Genomic DNA, 17,461 nt, shown 5'->3' on the forward strand with positions numbered 1-17,461 from the left:
TGTTATCAGAGCCCCCTCCTACACCTCTCTTCAACCATTATTCCGATAATCTACTTCTGCTTAGGGGTTTCAATTCCTGCTCACTGAGAAAACATCTGTGGCTTGTGAGAAGGGAATAGGCTGAGATAGGTTGGCTGAAGGCTTTTTTTGATCAGAAGGATTACCAGGGAAAGGTCATGGAGAATCATGGGAATTTTTGTTTTGTTTCCTAGAGATGAAACTGCTTATTCCATAGCAGGATTTACAAATGGACTCCAGCTATGGCTGTTCCAGAGCAAATGGCCTCTAACATCAATTTCATTGCCTTTCACTCTGTAATCCAAATTCACAAGTCAGATTGGAATTATTTGTTCCTGTATGATGGAAGAATTTTCATCCAAGGTGAGAGGAAGGCATTTTTATTTTCTCAACTCTTTTTCTAAGAAACCTGTGTATTTTTTTAACACTATGGTCTTTTGGTATAATTATCTGTACTTCTTTTTAAAATTTATTTATTATTTATTTATTTATTTTTGGCTGTGTTGGGTCTTTGTTGCTGCACGTGGGCTTTCTCTAGTCGTGGCGAGTGGGGACTATTCTGTTGCGGTGCGCGGGCTTCTCATTGCAGTGGCTTCTCTTGTTGCAGAGCACGGGCTCTAGGCACGCAGGCTTCAGTAGTTGTGGCTCTCGGGCTCAGTAGTTGTGGCTTGTGGGCTCTAGAGCGCAGGCTCAGTAGTTGTGACTCAGTTGCTCCGTGGCATGTGGGATCTTCCCGGACCAGGGCTCGAACCCGTGTCCCCTGCATTGGCAGGCAGATTCTTAACCACGGTGCCATCAGGGAAGTCCCGAAAGCTGTGTATTGATTGCAATGTTGATTTTGATGAAAGTTGGCATCTTAGGCTGAAATTAATCTAACTGTAAAATTACAAATCAGCTTAAAATGTAGGCCCCAAGAAAATGAATTTCACAAGTTTGGGACAACAGAAAGAGCCTTCATTCATTCAATCATTCATTTAATTCAACAAATACCTGTGGAGTTCCTACAGGAGCCAGGTATAGGTGCTAAAAGCAAGACAGATGAGTTCCTTGTTCTCATGGGGCTGTCACGGGGGGTGGGGAGGAGTCAAATTTTTTTAAAGTTCAGAAGGTGGTACACACTGCAAAGAAAGAAAACACAGAGCAATGCAATGGCAAGTGACTGGGCGAGCACTGGATGATGAGTCAGGTGACCTAGATTCTGATCTCAGCTTTGCCGGGAATGGTCTCTACAGTCTTCAGCTATCATTACACCTCTCTGGCCTTATTTTTCTCACTCATGCAATGATGATTTGAGTTTATGGTCTCTACGCTTCCTTTCTAGTATCATGTTCTTTGATTTGATGGTTCAAAGACTGTCATTATTTCAATAAACATGAATGCCTATCAGAGTCAAAGACAGCACTCCCTGTGTAATGGGAGAGACAGGCATGGAAATAGATCATTATGAAACAGTGTGAACAATGCTGTAATTTGCTCTTCTCAGTCCAACACATCCCTACACATAAATGTGTCACATAATGAGAAATACATCGTTAAACAAAAGGGGACAGTGGGTCAAAGCTACCTCATCCAACGGTCCTGCTGCCGTGGGACATTGAGTTCTGTGCAGGACTATTTCTCCCCACTAACACTATAATCAGTTCCAGGACAACAGAGAAAACCCAGTTTCTTTTTCCTTTGTATTGACTATACTGAGCACACAGTAGGTGCTGTGTAAATTCCCGCTGACAGACACTCATTAACTACTTTCATAGCACAGATTGGCAGACAGGGATTGAGGGATTGGGCTGGAGCAGAACCGCGCGTCTAGTAATAACGTTTGCCTACAGAGTGATTGAGCCATTTGCTGCTGTGCAGCTTTTAACCCTCTTTTGGGGGCTTCTTTTGCATTTTGTAATATTCTGCACGTTTTAAATTGATACAGTTAATACAGAATTATTTGAAATCGTGATCACTACTGTGTAAACACGATGCTTGTCAACAATTGGGACGCAGTATGGATGATAAAAGTGGTTGACTAGAGAAGTGGCGCTGTGGATGATTTTCTAAGTATTTCGTTTTTAGTACTACTTCACAGTAAAACACAAAGCTAATCCTCTGAAGAAAAGGCGCCTCGGAGAGCTGACATTTAAAAAATAAAAAGGGTAAAATACATTTCAAACCCAAGTCCCTCCCAAAGTACACGGTCCCACTGTCAGAAACCCAGGGAAAAGCATCAGGCGAGCTACTGCTGCCAAGAATCACCTGTAAGAGCCTTCCAGGGACTTAGCGGAAAAAGGTTCCCAAGCCTCAGAGAACCTTCCAAAAATCCCCTTCCTGGAGCCCCGCCCCCCGCTTGTTATCACAGTGCGTCAAAGGCCCGTAGTCGTCAGGAAAGGGAAAAAAACGTACGTCGCGCGAGACTCAGCGACGGGATTTCGAAGTTAGGGAACAGCCGCGGCGCAAGCGCACTGGCTTCACAACCTCGGGGCTGCACGCGGGTAGGTAGACTAGAGGAAGGGGAGCAAAGCGTGCTGGTGTCTTTTTTTTTTTTTCCTTCCCAGTGCAGTGCGTGAGTCTGCGGGTAGCCGGAGGTGCGGAGCGCGGGGCCTGGCTCGGCCTCCCCGGCGCGCGTGTGATTGCGGCGGGTGCCCTCCTCCTGCTCCTCCACGAGTTGGAGGAGTGCAACGGGCGTGCTCCCCGGTTGCCGGGACGCGAGCTTGTGCTCGCCTTTTCAGCGACTGCCCGTCACGCACACACTCCAGTCCCCTGAGAGTTGGTCTTCGCGCCTCGGCGCGCCCCTCCTCACCCAGCCCCTCCCACCGACCCCCGTTCCCGCTCTCTCCTGGTAGCGAGTCGGCTTCATCCCTGGGGTCCCTGCTTGGGGGCGGAGAAGATGGCTGGCGGACGTCTGCTGTTGGGGGGCGACTTCCTGTCGCCGCCGCCGCTGCCCCCCCTCCCGCCGCCGCCGCTGCCGCCCCTCCCGCCGCCCCCGCCCGAGCCAGTGCTGGAGCAGTGGCGCTATAGCCACGAAAGTGACTGGCAGTGGGCTCTGCGGCGCAGCTTCATCTGTCGGCACCTGCACAGCTATCCCGGGGCTGCCCTAGACCAGCTCCTCGCGCTCTCCGCTGCCTGGACCAACCACGTTTTCCTGGGCTGCAGGTGAGGAAGGTGTGAGGGTCGAGTTAGGGACCCGGGTTGGGGGGGAATCGGCGATGAGGGTTGGCATAGGGACGGGGGGGGCGGGTATGGATGAGGGCTTAGAGACTGGAGATTTGGAGGTGCTGGAGGACTCCAGAGGGCTCACTGTTGGCCTGGGGGGGTTGGCCGAGCTAGGTGGCAGGGGATGACATAACAGCTAGAAGGGTGCGGGGATCGCGGGAGCGGCCCCTCCAGGACCAAGGATGGAGATAAAGAAGCGCCTGGGAGAGGATTATTGAGAGGTGGTCATTGTGATGGTGTTTTTGGACGGCGTGGGAAATGACGAATAGCAGAACCTCGGACCTGCGTAGGACCTTCCAGGGATGCGGTATCCGCAAAGAATATTCAACAGTCGGGGCTTTGAGGGTCTGTGGGGGGAGGGGAGGGGGACTCTTTGGTTCTAATTCTAGTCTCCTCCTGACTGGCCTCCCTTTCCATCCCCGTTAAACTAAACAACACCAGCCCCTCAGCTGGGTTGTACTGTCTTCTCCTGGGGAGGCGGTTTGTATGAGGTCTCTCAGCCGCAGGGCCCGCCTTCCTGTAGATTTGCGCATAATGTGTATGGATGCAAACAAAGAAATGGATATATCTGCTGTAAAAAAGGATTGCCCTCATTTCCCCTTCATTGTGATCAGAAGGATTAACATTTGGCCTCTGGGTGAGGTTTTAGGTATGAGTCCCCTACCCGCCTTTCCTAGAACCTGGTCTCTGTTCTGAACAGGCCTCTTTGAAAGCTCTTTGCATTCAATGGAGACTGCGGTATGGTTCCAACGCATTTTTTTTTTTCTCAACAGACTACTTGGACCACTGTCATACAGAACCCTCAAACAGGCCCTATACTAGACTAATCATTCCTTTGATAGACTAAGAGGCTTCTTTTTTTGACACTCTTGCCTCACGGTGAATTTTTTATTAGGAAGGATGAGAAATTCTGGAAAATGATCAGATCAATTTCAGCCAGTTCAGTTCCAGGAATGACTGTAACAGATATAGATAAATAGGATTGTCTACTGTTAGTGCTTAATTGTTGAACATAGCATCCAGCGTGATACTTTGTTTTGCTTTCATAACACAAATGTGTTTTTTTCTACTCTAGGTTAGTGTAATTTCTGCCTCCAGAGATAATGATTATTTCACTGGAGGAACTGGTTGCAACTGGGGAAGCCTCAGTAATTAATCAAGTCAGATAAATCTAATTGACCTTCACTTAACAATATTATTCTGGCAGTAGAAAAGGTACCTTTATCCTGTAATCATAGATCTCCTTAATATCACAGAAGGCCATGGGGAATCTGAATCCTTAAAGAAAAAAAGTTATAGGTGAGGAGAATAACCATCCTTTGTGTTAATGATAAATCTTACCTTCCCATAAGAATGTGAGCTCCTTTGGGGAAAGGGTTTTTGCTTTCTTGTTCACACCTTTATCCTCAGTGCCTAGAAGAGTGCCTTCTTCATAATAGCTGCTCAGTAAATATGTGTGGCATGAACAGATGAATACAGCTTTGTAATGTACAAAATACTTAAAACATTTATGTATCTCATTTAATACAACAACCTTAGAAATTGAGTGGTATCTCGTTTTTACAGCTAAATCAACGGAAGCCAAGAAGTTAAGTGACTTTTCCAAGGTCCCATAGTTGGGGCTGGGACCCAAGTCTTCCGATGTTCTTTGCACTGAGACACAGCTGCTATAGGGAAGGATGGACCAGGAGTGAAAGCAAGTAACGGACATAAGTCATTATTATTTCTCAGGATTTCATCCCAAGAACAACAGCAGCCTTGAGCATAACTAGGGCATTAAAAACATAAACCGGGCCAGTGATAGTGTTAAAAGCTCAGGCATCCAGAGCATTTGTGTGTATGCACTCACCCAGGCACATTTGTGTATAGTATGTATCAACACATGTATTGTCATCATGTTGCATTGTAGTTAAGTCAATTCAATCAATACAAGAATTGCTATAACATTATCCAGTAGCTTAACTGAAGAGTAATGTTTGCACTGTACCTGATAACTTAGATATAGGAGAAATGGAAGAGGCAATAAAGAATCTTGGAAGCTAGGGACCAAGTGCAGTCTTCCACTTTAGGCAGGCTTTATATTAGCTGTCATCTTCAGGTGGGTAAAATCTGTATTCCAGTACTTGTTAATGTCGATGTTGGCAGAGCTCTTGTTTTCTGGTCTATTCTTCTGTGACGGAAGACTCTTCTTTTCTCCCAAGGGAACTGTGGAGTACATGGTGACACAGCCCATTCTACTCTAAAATTGTTAATTTGTTGTTCGAGGCTCATCCCTTGACTTACAGAACAGATTATAAACAGTAGCAAGAAGGGAACTCTTTGCCTTTTGTTTCCCACTCGCAGGACTTTCTGTGTTCTGATTTAGCTGGGGCTGAAAGAACTCCTAGGTTAAGGACATCTTTGAAAACTCCTTGATCATAAGACCAAGCCAGGAGGAGGAGCTCAAATGTGCAGGGAAGCAAACCACGTTTCATTCTTTTTGGTTATAGTGGCGATTGTCAGAGAACAAGTTTGAATATCTTCTTGACTATCTGTAACATGTTTCTCAGACTTAAGCAAGCATCAGAATCACCTGTTAGGCTTGTTAAAACACATTGCTGGGCTCCACTCCCAGAGTTTCTGATTCAGTAGGTGTGAGGTGGGACCCCAGAATTTGCATTTCTAACTAATTCCCAGATAATACTGTTGATCAGAAAATTCTCATCCAGGGACTACACTATAAGAACCGTTGCCTTATAGGATAAAATAAAGCAATGTTTTCCAGTCTGCTTTTTGATCATTTTTTCCCTCATAGTCTAGGCAATGAGGAAGCCCAAATAGCTGAAATTATTTCTCTTCACTTTTTCTTGTCTGCTTCATAAAAGTAAACAACCTGTCAAGATTGTTTTCTGTAGGCAATTTCTAAGATTGTCTTGTGGTTAATGAAAAGTTAGTGCAGTCTTCTAATCAACTACATCTACAGCACTGACATAATTGTTCATATGAATGCCTAGGGACCTCTGCAGTTTTTACTTAAAATTGTCAATAGTGTATGTATATTTAATAAAGCAGAATGTTTGGTTAACTGGAGCATTCAGTTTTCCAATCATTCTTCATCAGTAGTATTAGAAACAGAATCCTGGCCTAATTACCTTTGATGAGATATTAATTAATAGAGAAAATATACCCTAAAATGAAATCAACTTTGCCACCTTGATTATTTGTCTCTTCCTTGTTGATTGAGATTGGTGTTTGGAAGGTAGATGCTAGCTGGGCTCATGTTGTGAAACTAACCTCGCACATAGTAGGTAGAGTGCATCAGTCACCAGCTAATGAAGTATGAGTGGGAGCTTTCAAAAGATGTATCAATAATCTTGGTTTTATGTTATTCACTGACTATGTTAGGAGTCTTAAGAATAGTTTTGCATAAATAATTTTATACTTGGAAATCCTAATCTTTGCTTAGTTTTCAAACCTCAACTTTTTAATTTGGACCTAGTAGAGCAGTTTAATAAATTAAAAAAATTGAAAGCATCTATTACTGAATATTCATTAAATTTCAGGTGCCATTGTATATCATAAGTATACACCTATATGCACGTGTCTTTTTTCAAGAATGTAAGATTCATGAAGTCAGATGTCTTTGTCCATTAGACATCATCTTTTTGTATGCTAGGTATGGTGGGACAGTTGTGATTTCCTAAAGCTTGGAACATAATAAACTATCTTTGGAAACCTTAAAGACTTGCTGGGGCTTTTTGGTTTTCTTTTTTAAGCATTTACAACCAAATGGGTGAATTAACAGACTTAACTACATAATATGCATGCATCTTAAAATTACTCTATTAGACTTGCCTTACTGACACTTTACATCATGGTCCCACCGTAAGATAGAATACTATATAGCCATTAAAACTCATGTGGTAATGACATGGAGAGAAAGTTTATGACATAGTAAATTAAGAAAAACAACACCCGCCCCCAGCAGATTACAAATCAACATAGATGATCTGATAGTGGTTTTTTTGGGGGTGGTGGGGGGACGTGGTATGGGAAGCATAGAAAAAGGAATAAAAAGTAAACCCCAAAATGTTAGTGAAGTTATCAGTGGTTGGGTTTGTAGGTGCTTTTCTTGGTGGATTCTCTAAAATTTCTGGAGTGAAGGTGTTCCTTTTAAATCCACTACAACAACAACAAAAAATACACTACGGAAAACTGAGTAATGAAAGCTTTACTGCCTTGGCTTATTTCAAATTTGTGGAACCACTTCTTTATCCCCGGGTAGCTACTCTCTGGAGACAGAAATCCTAGTGGTCTTCATAGTAAAGATTAATGCAAAGATTAATATTTGCATTGTTCTTTGAATAGTCAAGTGTTAGGCACTATACGGTCTGTTCCATTATTTTTTCAGCTGGTTGGGCTTCTTCAGTATTATGACTTCCTAATAAAGGGCTGAGAAGACGACTGTGTTGGCAACTAACACAGAGGTTTATTTTTATAGCCTATGGGTGATGTTGAATTTTGTGGCAGATGTAATGAATAGAGAACAGTAAGTAGGTATAATCATTACTAACGCTGGAAGAAACCTGAGAGAAAAAGTGAATGAATGGAGTAGGCCCCAAATGTATCATTCATGAACACTGTGGCATACATGCCATTTACAGTTGTATACCGTATTTGGAATCAGACTATAGTTTAAGGTCTGGCGAATTTTGACTGGAATTCAAGGTGAGTGGGTTGGTTGTAGTACCAATTTTGGTAGCAAGAGTGGCAATACCAGTTTAAGATTTGTAGACTTCATCTCACTTTCATAGTCTTTTGTTTTCATCACCTTGGAAATTGGACTCCCAAATCTTAATGAAAGTGATATATACAATGTATGACGTTTTAGGCGATGTCTTTTGATATTTAGATAAGAGTAAATAAAAATAAAATTACTCTTGGCGTTTAAACACTGGTGCTAGCAGCAGCAGTTATCAGTGGGAAGTGCGGGTTACAACTGGGCTGGCTTCCAGGTAATCTGTCAGTGAAGGCCACCATGTCACTTCTCTGCTTTGCAAGGAAAGACATCTGAAGGGTGTGGAACCTATTGTGTTGAAAATGGAAAATGTTATCCTCCTTCAAGTTCAGAACCTATTCATGTAGAGGTGTGCTAGTCACTCATTTTCAGAACTTGCTTGGGGAATTCCCTGGCCGTCCAGTGGTCCCTGGTAGGCTGGGAAAGGCTCTGAAGGTAGGAAGGGTGAGTAGATCCCCATGATAACCAAAACTTCCCATGAGCCCATAGTTTTGTTTCTCTGCAGGAAATTGATATTCTGTCAAGCTCCAATCTACTTCATAAAGGAGTCCTTTTAAAAATTGTATGTTTTAAAGCTTTTTATTATGGAAAAATCAAACACACAAAAATAGTTTAGTGGACACCCATGTGCCCATTACTCAACTTCAGCAATTATCAAGTCTGTCATGCTACCCTTCTCATTTCATCTTGCCCCCAGTTTTTTTGTGGGAGACAGTCTAGAGTATATTAAAGAAAATCTTGACATCATTTCTCCTGCAAATACTTTAGTATATATCTGTACCAGGTAATTTTTCATAATACCATTATTCATACTCAACAAAGTTAACAATAATTTCTTAAAATCATCCAATGCCTAGTCCATGTTTAGTTTTCTGCATTTGTCTCAGGATACCTTTTTACAGTTGGTTTGATTCACAATCCAAACAAGGTCCACGCATATCTGGTTGATCTGTCTCCTTTAACCTATAACCATTCCCTCTCCTTTTATTTCATGCTGTTTATTTGATGAAGAAATGGGCTGTCACATAGTGTTTCCTTCATTATGGATTTGGCTGGCTATTTTTTTTTAATATTTATTTATTTTGGCTGCACCAGCTCTTAGTTGCGGCATGCGGGATCTTCATTGCGGCATGTGGGATCTTTAGTTGTGGCATGCGGGCTCTAGTTCCCCGACTAGGGCCCCCTGCATTGGGAGCATGGAGTCTTACCCACTGGACCACCAGGGAAGTCCCTGGCTGGCTGTATGCTTGTGATGGTGTTTAACATGTTTCTAGGAGTTAGGGGCTTGATGAGGTTTGAGTTCAGTTATTTGGTGGGCAAGAACACTTTTTAGATCTTTGTCCTGTCATATCACATCAGGGACACAGGTCTGGTTGTCCAATTTTTAGTGATATTAAGATTATAAAGTTCTCCACCAGCTTTTTTTAATTGAAATTTTTATTGAAATAATTATAGATTCACGTGTAATTGTAGGGAAATAACACAAAGCAGTGCCCTGTACTCTTTACCCAGTTCCCCCCAGTGACAACATTTTGCTAAGTTATTGTATCATATCATAACCAGGATAATGACCTTGTTACAATCACTGATTCTACACAGATTCCCCCAGTTTTACTAGTACTGGTGTGTGTGTGTGTGTGTGTGTGTGGTGTGTTTAATTCAATACAGTTTGTCACATGTAGGTTTGCATATCCACTACCACAGTCAAGATATTGAACTGTTCCAGTACCACAAGGATCCCTCATGTTGCGCTTTTATAACCACATCCATCTCCCTCCCACTCATACACAATATTGTGTGTATCAATAGTTTTTTCCTTTTTATTGCTGAGTAGTGTTCCGTGGTATGTGGTACCAGAGTTTAACCACCTGTTGAAAGACATCTGGGCTGATTGCAGTTTTGGGTTGTTACAAATAAAGCTGTTTTGAACATTTGTGTACAGTTTTTTGTGTAAACATAAGCTTTTATTTCTCTGAGATAAATGCCCAAAAGTACGGTTGCAAGATTGTGAGGTAATTGCATGTTTAATTTTATAAGAAACTTCCAAGTTGTTTTCCAGAGTGTCCATACCATTTTACATTCCCACTAGCAGTGTACGGGTGATCCAGTTTTTCTGCATCCTTGTCAGCATTTAGTATTGTCACTATTTTTCACTTTAGCCACTCGGATAGGTATGGAGTGATATCTCATTGTGGTTTTAAATTGCATTTCTTTGGTGGCTAATGATGTTGAACATCTTTTTGTGTGCTTCTTTGCAATCTGTATATCCTCTTTGGTGAAATGTTCTGTTTATATCTTTTGTTCATTTATATGTATGTGTACACATATATATGTGTATATACACATATATGCCCATTATATATATGTATATATCTTACTGTTGCATTTTGAGAGGTCTTTATACTAGATACTAATCTTTTGTCAAGTGTGTGGTTTGCAAATGTTTTCTTGCAGTCTGTAGCTTGTCTTTTCATCCTCTTCATGGGGTCTTTTGAGAACAAAAGTTTTTAATTTTGGTGAGGTCCATTTTATTAACTTTTTCTTTTTTTTTTTTTTTTTTTGCGATACGCGGGCCTCTCACTGCTGTGGCCTCTCCAGCTGCGGAGCACAGGCTCCGGACGCGCAGGCTCAGCGGCCATGGCTCACGGGCCCAGCCGCTCCACGGCATGCGGGATCTTCCCGGACTGGGGCACGAACCCGTGTGCCCTGCATAAGCAGGCGGACTCTCAACTACTGCGCCACCAGGGAAGCCCTATTAACTTTTTCTTTAATGGATCATGCTTTTGGTGTCAAATGTAAGAACTCTTTGCCTAGCCCTAGATCTTGAAGATTTTGTCCTGTGTTTTTTGTAAAAGCTTTTTAGTTTCACATTTTACATTTCAGTCTGTGATGCGTTTCGAGTTAATTTTTGTGTAAGGTATGAGGTTTAGGTTGAGGTTGTTTGTTTGGCTTAAGGATACCCACTTGGTCCAGCACCATTTGATGAAAAGGCTGTCCTTCCACCATTGGATTGCTTTTGCAGCTTTGTCAACAGTTGAGCACATTCGTATGGGTCTGTTTCTAGGTTCTTCTCCATCAACTTTTCATCTGATAAGCTTAGCAGCCATTGATGATCACTTATTGTTGCATTATGGGTCGCAAAATGGTAGTAATCTATCATTCCTTCATTTATTAGCTGGAATGCTTCTGTAAAAGAGATTTTCCTCATCAACTCTCTAGATTCTCTGAGGTACAGTCTGTACAGGAAAATGCCAGATAAATGCTTGCTTTCATTACCTGTTTTTGGAATAATGTTTTGATTCCCTACAAAGGTGACCAATAATGAGTTTGTAAGTATTATGAACTAATGGATTTTTTAAATATTTGATGTGTTTCAGTCCACTGTGATTATTCTTACTGATACTCAAGTTGGCTCACTTCTGAGTCCATTTGACACAACCCCTGAGGTCTTTGACAGCTTCCTTGTTTCCAGGCACAAAAATATCTCCCAGGTTCACCTTATACATTTCTTGCCCCAGACTTGGATCCGATGCAACCATTTCTCTCGGGACTCTTGATTCCTTTTGGTGGGAAGTGATAGAAACCACAATCTGGATGTTAACAACCCATCCCTTATTATTTATTTATTTATTTGGTTGCACCAGGTCTTAGTTTCAGCAGGCAGACTCCTTAGTTGCAGCACGTGGGCTCCTTAGTTTCGGACTCCTTAGTTGTGGCATGCACGTGGGATCTAGTTCCCTGAGCAGGGATCGAACCCAGGCCCCCTGCATTGGGAGCGCAGAGTCTTTATCCACTGCGCCACCAGGGAAGTCCCACAACCCATCTCTTATTAACACTCTTAGTACTTCTGTAAATATATTAATGTAATTATTTACACATAATATACATATATGATAGAGAAAAATTATGAGTTTATATGGATACTTTTAGTTCAAATTAAAGATAAGGTCTTCACCTAAATTTCTTGATTTTTATGTTTGTATGTCTCCTAATGATAGTAACATAGTTACTCATTTGATACATAACTATTTTATGGCAGATTCTTCAGTTTTATAGCCAAGACACTCTGTTGGTAAAGTCCTGTGGGAGCAATTATAAGACGGGTCATCTAGAAACTTTTTCAAAAACTGCATTCTTATCTGTTTTAACTGTAGATTATATTAATTTAAATAGGTACAGCCCACGCTTGATGGAAAAAATTCTCCAAATGGCTGAAGGTATTGATATTGGGGAGATGCCTTCATATGATCTGATGCTGTCCAAACCTTCCAAAGGTCAAAAACGTCACCTCTCAACATGTGATGGTGAGTATACTTATTTCTGGAAGGTGGGATTTGAAGAAACAGTGTGGCTTTTTTTTAATGATATGAGTGTGGTATATGATTTTAAATAACATTGGTAACTTTGGATCTTACACAAATGTAAAATTTTAACTTTCAGTTTATACATTTTTTTTTAGGATGCTAAATAGAACTGAAAACTAAGAATACTGAACTCACCCTATAATGCTGTCCTTGAAGTCCGTGCCATGGAACCTCCCTTTAAATAGAACAACCTTATACTCTAGATCATTTGAGCATCTAAGTAACTAAATCCTCTTGGATGGGTCCAGCGTGGACCAATTTTCTACTAAACAGTGTTATAGGGAGAAAGCTCTAGTGTCTGGTATAGCCTCAACAGAGTTCTTCCATAGCTTTAAATTTGATATCCTCCATAAATCATTAGTTTCCAGCTGTTCTAGAAATAAAATATAGCAAACACCTTTTTGTGCAGAATAGGTCAGAACTAAGATTTTGAAGTTGAAAACCTTTGGGATCTTTTGACAATTTTTTTAATTTGATTTTTCAGTCACAACCATGTAAAGCACCATCACAGAGTCAGTCACTTCTGGTACAAAAGAGAGGCTTTGTAAATGCCTCTGCTCATCATCTCTGTTGCATTAGAGCCATCTGTTCCGTTTGCAATCCTTAAGAAGGGAGCTTTTCAGCACAGGTGGTATGAGATCGTAGTGGAACAACCTCTCACTCGGTACACTTCACCTGTGCTTTAACGCATTAGATGTAGAAGCATCTAGCAGTCATGCATGGTGGTGACCTGCATACTCGAGTCAATGGCATATTTTCTATCAGGTCTCTTCCCTTACACATGGAAAGACAGGGAGCATCCCTCCTTATGCTGGAATCTTACATTGACATTTGAGCACCTTCACCTAAATGACCTGAAGTTTTTGTGATGGGAAGTATCTTGTACCAACAATATAGTTTGCGGAAATAATATGGTTGGTACTATTTTCCTGCTTGGTTCTTTTGAAATATTCCTTTTTTAATGAATTGTAAATTTCACTCATTCTATAGGTCAAAATCCTCCTAAAAAGCAAGCCGGTTCCAAATTCCATGTGAGACCTCGTTTTGAGCCTGTGCATTTTGTAGCTAGTAGTTCAAAAGATGAAAGACAGGAAGATCCTTATGGCCCTCAAACAAAAGAGGTAAATGAACAAACACATTTTGCCAGCATGCCAAGAGACATCTACCAAGATTATACTCAAGACTCTTTCAGTATACAAGATGGAAATTCTCAGTACTGTGATTCATCAGGATTTATTTTCACAAAAGACCAGCCTGTAACAGCCAACATGTATATTGACAGTGGGAACCCTGCCCCCAGCAGCACATCACAGCAGGCAAACTGCCAGTCAGCTCCTGAGCCTTCACCATCACAGACGTTTCCTGAGTCAGTGGTAGCCGAGAAGCAGTATTTCATTGAAAAATTAACAGCAACTATCTGGAAGAACCTTTCTAATCCAGAGATGACCTCTGGATCTGATAAAATTAATTACACATATATGTTAACTCGTTGTATTCAGGCATGTAAGACAAATCCTGAATATATATACGCTCCTTTAAAAGAAATCCCTCCTGCTGACATCCCCAAAAATAAAAAACTTCTAACAGATGGTTATGCTTGTGAAGTTAGATGCCAAAATATCTACTTAACTACAGGTTATGCTGGCAGCAAGAATGGTTCCAGGGATCGAGCTACTGAGCTAGCTGTAAAACTCTTGCAGAAACGTATTGAAGTTAGGGTTGTCCGACGGAAATTCAAGCACACGATTGGAGAGGACCTTGTGGTGTGTCAGATTGGCATGCCTTCATATGAATTCCCTCCAGCTCTGAAACCACCAGAAGAGCTGGTGGTGCTGGCTAAAGATGCTTCCGGGCAGCCGATTTTTAATGCTTCTGCCAAACACTGGACCAATTTTATCCTTACAGAAAATGCAAATGATGCGATTGGTATCCTTAACAATTCTGCCTCATACAACAAAATGTCTGTTGAATACAAATATGAGATGATGCCAAATCGTACGTGGCGTTGTCGAGTGTTTTTGCAAGATCACTGCTTAGCTGAAGGTTATGGAACCAAAAAAACAAGTAAACATGCAGCTGCTGATGAGGCTTTGAAAATCCTTCAAAAAACACAACCCACTTACCCATCTGTCAAAAGTTCACAGTGCCAAACAGGCTCTTCACCCAGGGGATCTGGGAAGAAGAAAGATATAAAGGATCTCGTAGTTTATGAGAATTCTTCAAATCCTGTGTGCACGCTGAACGACACAGCTCAGTTTAATCGAATGACAGTTGAATATGTCTATGAAAGAATGACAGGACTCCGATGGAAATGCAAGGTGATTCTAGAGAGTGAAGTAATTGCAGAAGCAGTTGGAGTGAAGAAAACTGTCAAATATGAAGCTGCTGGGGAAGCTGTGAAAACCCTCAAAAAGACCCAGCCGACTGTCATTAACAACTTGAAGAAAGGAGCTATTGAAGATGTGATTTCAAGAAATGAAATTCAGGGTCGCTCAGCAGAGGAGGCTTACAAACAACAAATCAAAGAAGATAACATTGGAAATCAGCTGCTGAGAAAGATGGGTTGGACGGGTGGTGGTTTAGGTAAATCTGGTGAGGGCATTCGGGAGCCAATCTCTGTCAAAGAGCAGCATAAGCGGGAAGGGCTTGGTCTTGATGTAGAGAGGGTAAATAAAATTGCCAAGAGAGATATTGAACAGATCATCAGAAACTATGCCCGCTCGGAGAGCCACACGGATTTAACCTTCTCTACAGAGCTGACTAATGATGAGCGGAAGCAAATACATCAGATTGCCCAGAAGTATGGTCTTAAGAGTAAGTCTCATGGGGTGGGCCACGATAGGTACCTGGTGGTAGGTAGAAAAAGACGGAAGGAGGATTTACTAGACCAGCTCAAACAGGAAGGCCAAGTGGGGCATTACGAGCTTGTGATGCCTCAAGCAAATTGAGATCTTACTAATTTATTTTGTAAATGCCTAATGAGGCAGAGTTATGACTTAAAGAAATGCTACATGTTCTGGTTGCAGCGTATATTCATTCTTAAGATGTTTCACCTTGTTCATTTCATATAGTGCTTTATTAGATATTGGAACTTGAAGAATTCTGTCCACTTGTATTAGCTTAATCCAGCAGATAATATTGTGCAGTTACTGTTTGTGTCTTTGATATTGCTGTGTCCCTCAGATTTTAGTAGTTTGTACAAAGCAAGAACACATATCCAAATGGAATTTCACCCCGAGAAAGAAATTCCCATTTTAAAGGGCATAGCACAGCAATTTGCAACAATATGTAAAGTTGATATTGACTACAATAAAACTACAGTCTTAATTCCAGACTTCACTGAAAATGTCAGGTCATTTTGTATTATCTATTTTCATCTTTATGTGAAGCCAGTTATAGAATGTTTAATAGTAAATTGTGCTGTACGTGTAAATGTCCTTACCAACTAAATGATGTAAAACTTTCTTAAAGTAATTTTAGTGTTCATTTATTTATAACTTCTACCATGTGGTTTCCAGAATATTGGAAGTGATATACTGTATCTTGTGATATATGAGTGTTAACAAATTCTAGTCTTCACGCTGAGAGAGCACTACTTAAGAGAGCAATTGAAAAGTTCCCAAAACTTTGATTCAGTCTGAAGAAAGGAAGCTGGAACTGTCTGTTCTTGGTGCCTTGCAGAGAGACTCGCAGCAACTCTCCGTTATAGCTTTCACATGATTTGGGTGTATAGCACATCCAAGGTGGCCACAGCTGTGGTGGAGCTTGGTAAAAGACTGAAGATACATTGGTGCTTTGATGAAAAGGTTAGTTGGCTGGTCCCTCTCTCAAAAAGCTTATTTAGCCCCCAAAGCCAACTTTGTAACATATTTAAAACTGCTATTTTCGCTTATTTCTGGAATGTACAAAAAACTGTATAAAAAGGATTAGTGTATGCTTCCTGAATAAAAAGGAGCCAAAGTTGATCAAAATGGTGGTGTGCTTGTTTCTGGGAAGCAGCCTGGTAGCGACACTTTGGGTCTTTGGAGAAAGGAAGTGGCGTTTGCACAAAATATTTCAACACTTAGAGCACATGTGGATGAACATAATGACTTAGCAGATACGAACAGCCAGTCAGCCACCCATCACGTTTTCTCTGGGGACCAACCTGCTGGCTGCAACCAAATCTCAGGCTGTTTACTTTTACGTGATTTTGTTTTTGTATCTCAGATAAATCAAGTGTTAATATTCAGAGATAAATACTGATACTGATAAACACTTCCAATGACTTCATATTTAGAACAATTAGGTTGTTTACAGTGTCTTAAAACATTTAGCACCAAAGTTGACATGTAACTGGCCCACAATGAACAATTTCCTTTCCCCTCTTATTTATATGTTACATTAAGCAGCTGTCCATTGTAGTTAAATCAGTATTTTAAAAATATAAAGGGATTAACTTTTATGCCTGGACCTCTGTGACTTTTAGTCACCTACAGTGATTAACACAGTAAGTGATGTTTGCTTTCCACTAACTCTTGTCCGGCAGTATATGGCCTTTCCTAATGTTGGTAGGAAGGGAAATGAGGTGTGCATTTTATTTTGGCACTTAATGTTTTAACAGTGGCAAAGGGAACTAAGCTAAAATGTTTACAGATTTTATAGGATTTTTTTTTTTACCTACAAGTCTCATGCCAACTCTGAGAAGCTGTGGTTCAATTAGTGTTAGAAAAGCCAGGCTTCAACTCTCTTGGGTAAGAGTGGCTTTGGGGATTAAGGAGTGTGAAAACTCATTTCTCTACATTTCTTTTCTCTTCCCAAAATGATTTGGGGGCTGGAGGAGTAGGGTAGTGTTACACAAATCTGGTTTATCTATATAAGTTCAATAGAACAGAATATTAATATAGTTAAGCTCTGAAATAATGGGGCCAAGTGTGTATTTGGTTCTCGATTGGAGAGTCCAGATTTCCTAACTTCTTAGATCTGCTTTGGTATAGATGTGGAATTAGGGTGAAGTCATTTAACTCTTGCTTGAGAATAAAGAATGTTGAGAAATGGGTTTGGCAAAAATGAGCTGCTCACAACCCTGCTGTTCTGTTTTGTCCCCTTTTTGTTGGTTCTT

General features: G+C 41.1%; 1 protein-coding gene across 1 annotated transcript; it reads left to right on the top strand.

Moving 5' to 3' along the window:
* Positions 1 to 2,717: 2,717 nt before the first annotated feature.
* On the top strand, positions 2,718 to 16,325 carry NKRF (NFKB repressing factor). The gene is made up of 3 exons (XM_060002624.1): positions 2,718 to 3,159; positions 12,170 to 12,300; positions 13,351 to 16,325. The coding sequence occupies exons 1-3, from the start codon at positions 2,894 to 2,896 to the stop codon at positions 15,306 to 15,308; spliced, it is 2,355 nt and encodes a 784-aa protein (XP_059858607.1). The 5' UTR covers positions 2,718 to 2,893; the 3' UTR covers positions 15,309 to 16,325.
* Positions 16,326 to 17,461: the final 1,136 nt, after the last annotated feature.

The sequence above is a fragment of the Delphinus delphis genome, chromosome X (genome assembly GCF_949987515.2).
Source record: "Delphinus delphis chromosome X, mDelDel1.2, whole genome shotgun sequence".
NCBI classification, from domain to species: domain Eukaryota; kingdom Metazoa; phylum Chordata; class Mammalia; order Artiodactyla; family Delphinidae; genus Delphinus; species Delphinus delphis.

What these genes read in the sequence shown, in the direction of transcription:
- NKRF (XM_060002624.1), top strand. Translation starts at nt 2,894, where the DNA reads ATGGCTGGCGGACGTCTGCTGTTGGGGGGCGACTTCCTGTCGCCGCCG. An exon ending in CACGTTTTCCTGGGCTGCAG is followed by an intron (nt 3,160 to 12,169) that starts GTGAGGAAGGTG and finishes TAATTTAAATAG; the next exon opens with GTACAGCCCACGCTTGATGG. An exon ending in TCACCTCTCAACATGTGATG is followed by an intron (nt 12,301 to 13,350) that starts GTGAGTATACTT and finishes CTCATTCTATAG; the next exon opens with GTCAAAATCCTCCTAAAAAG.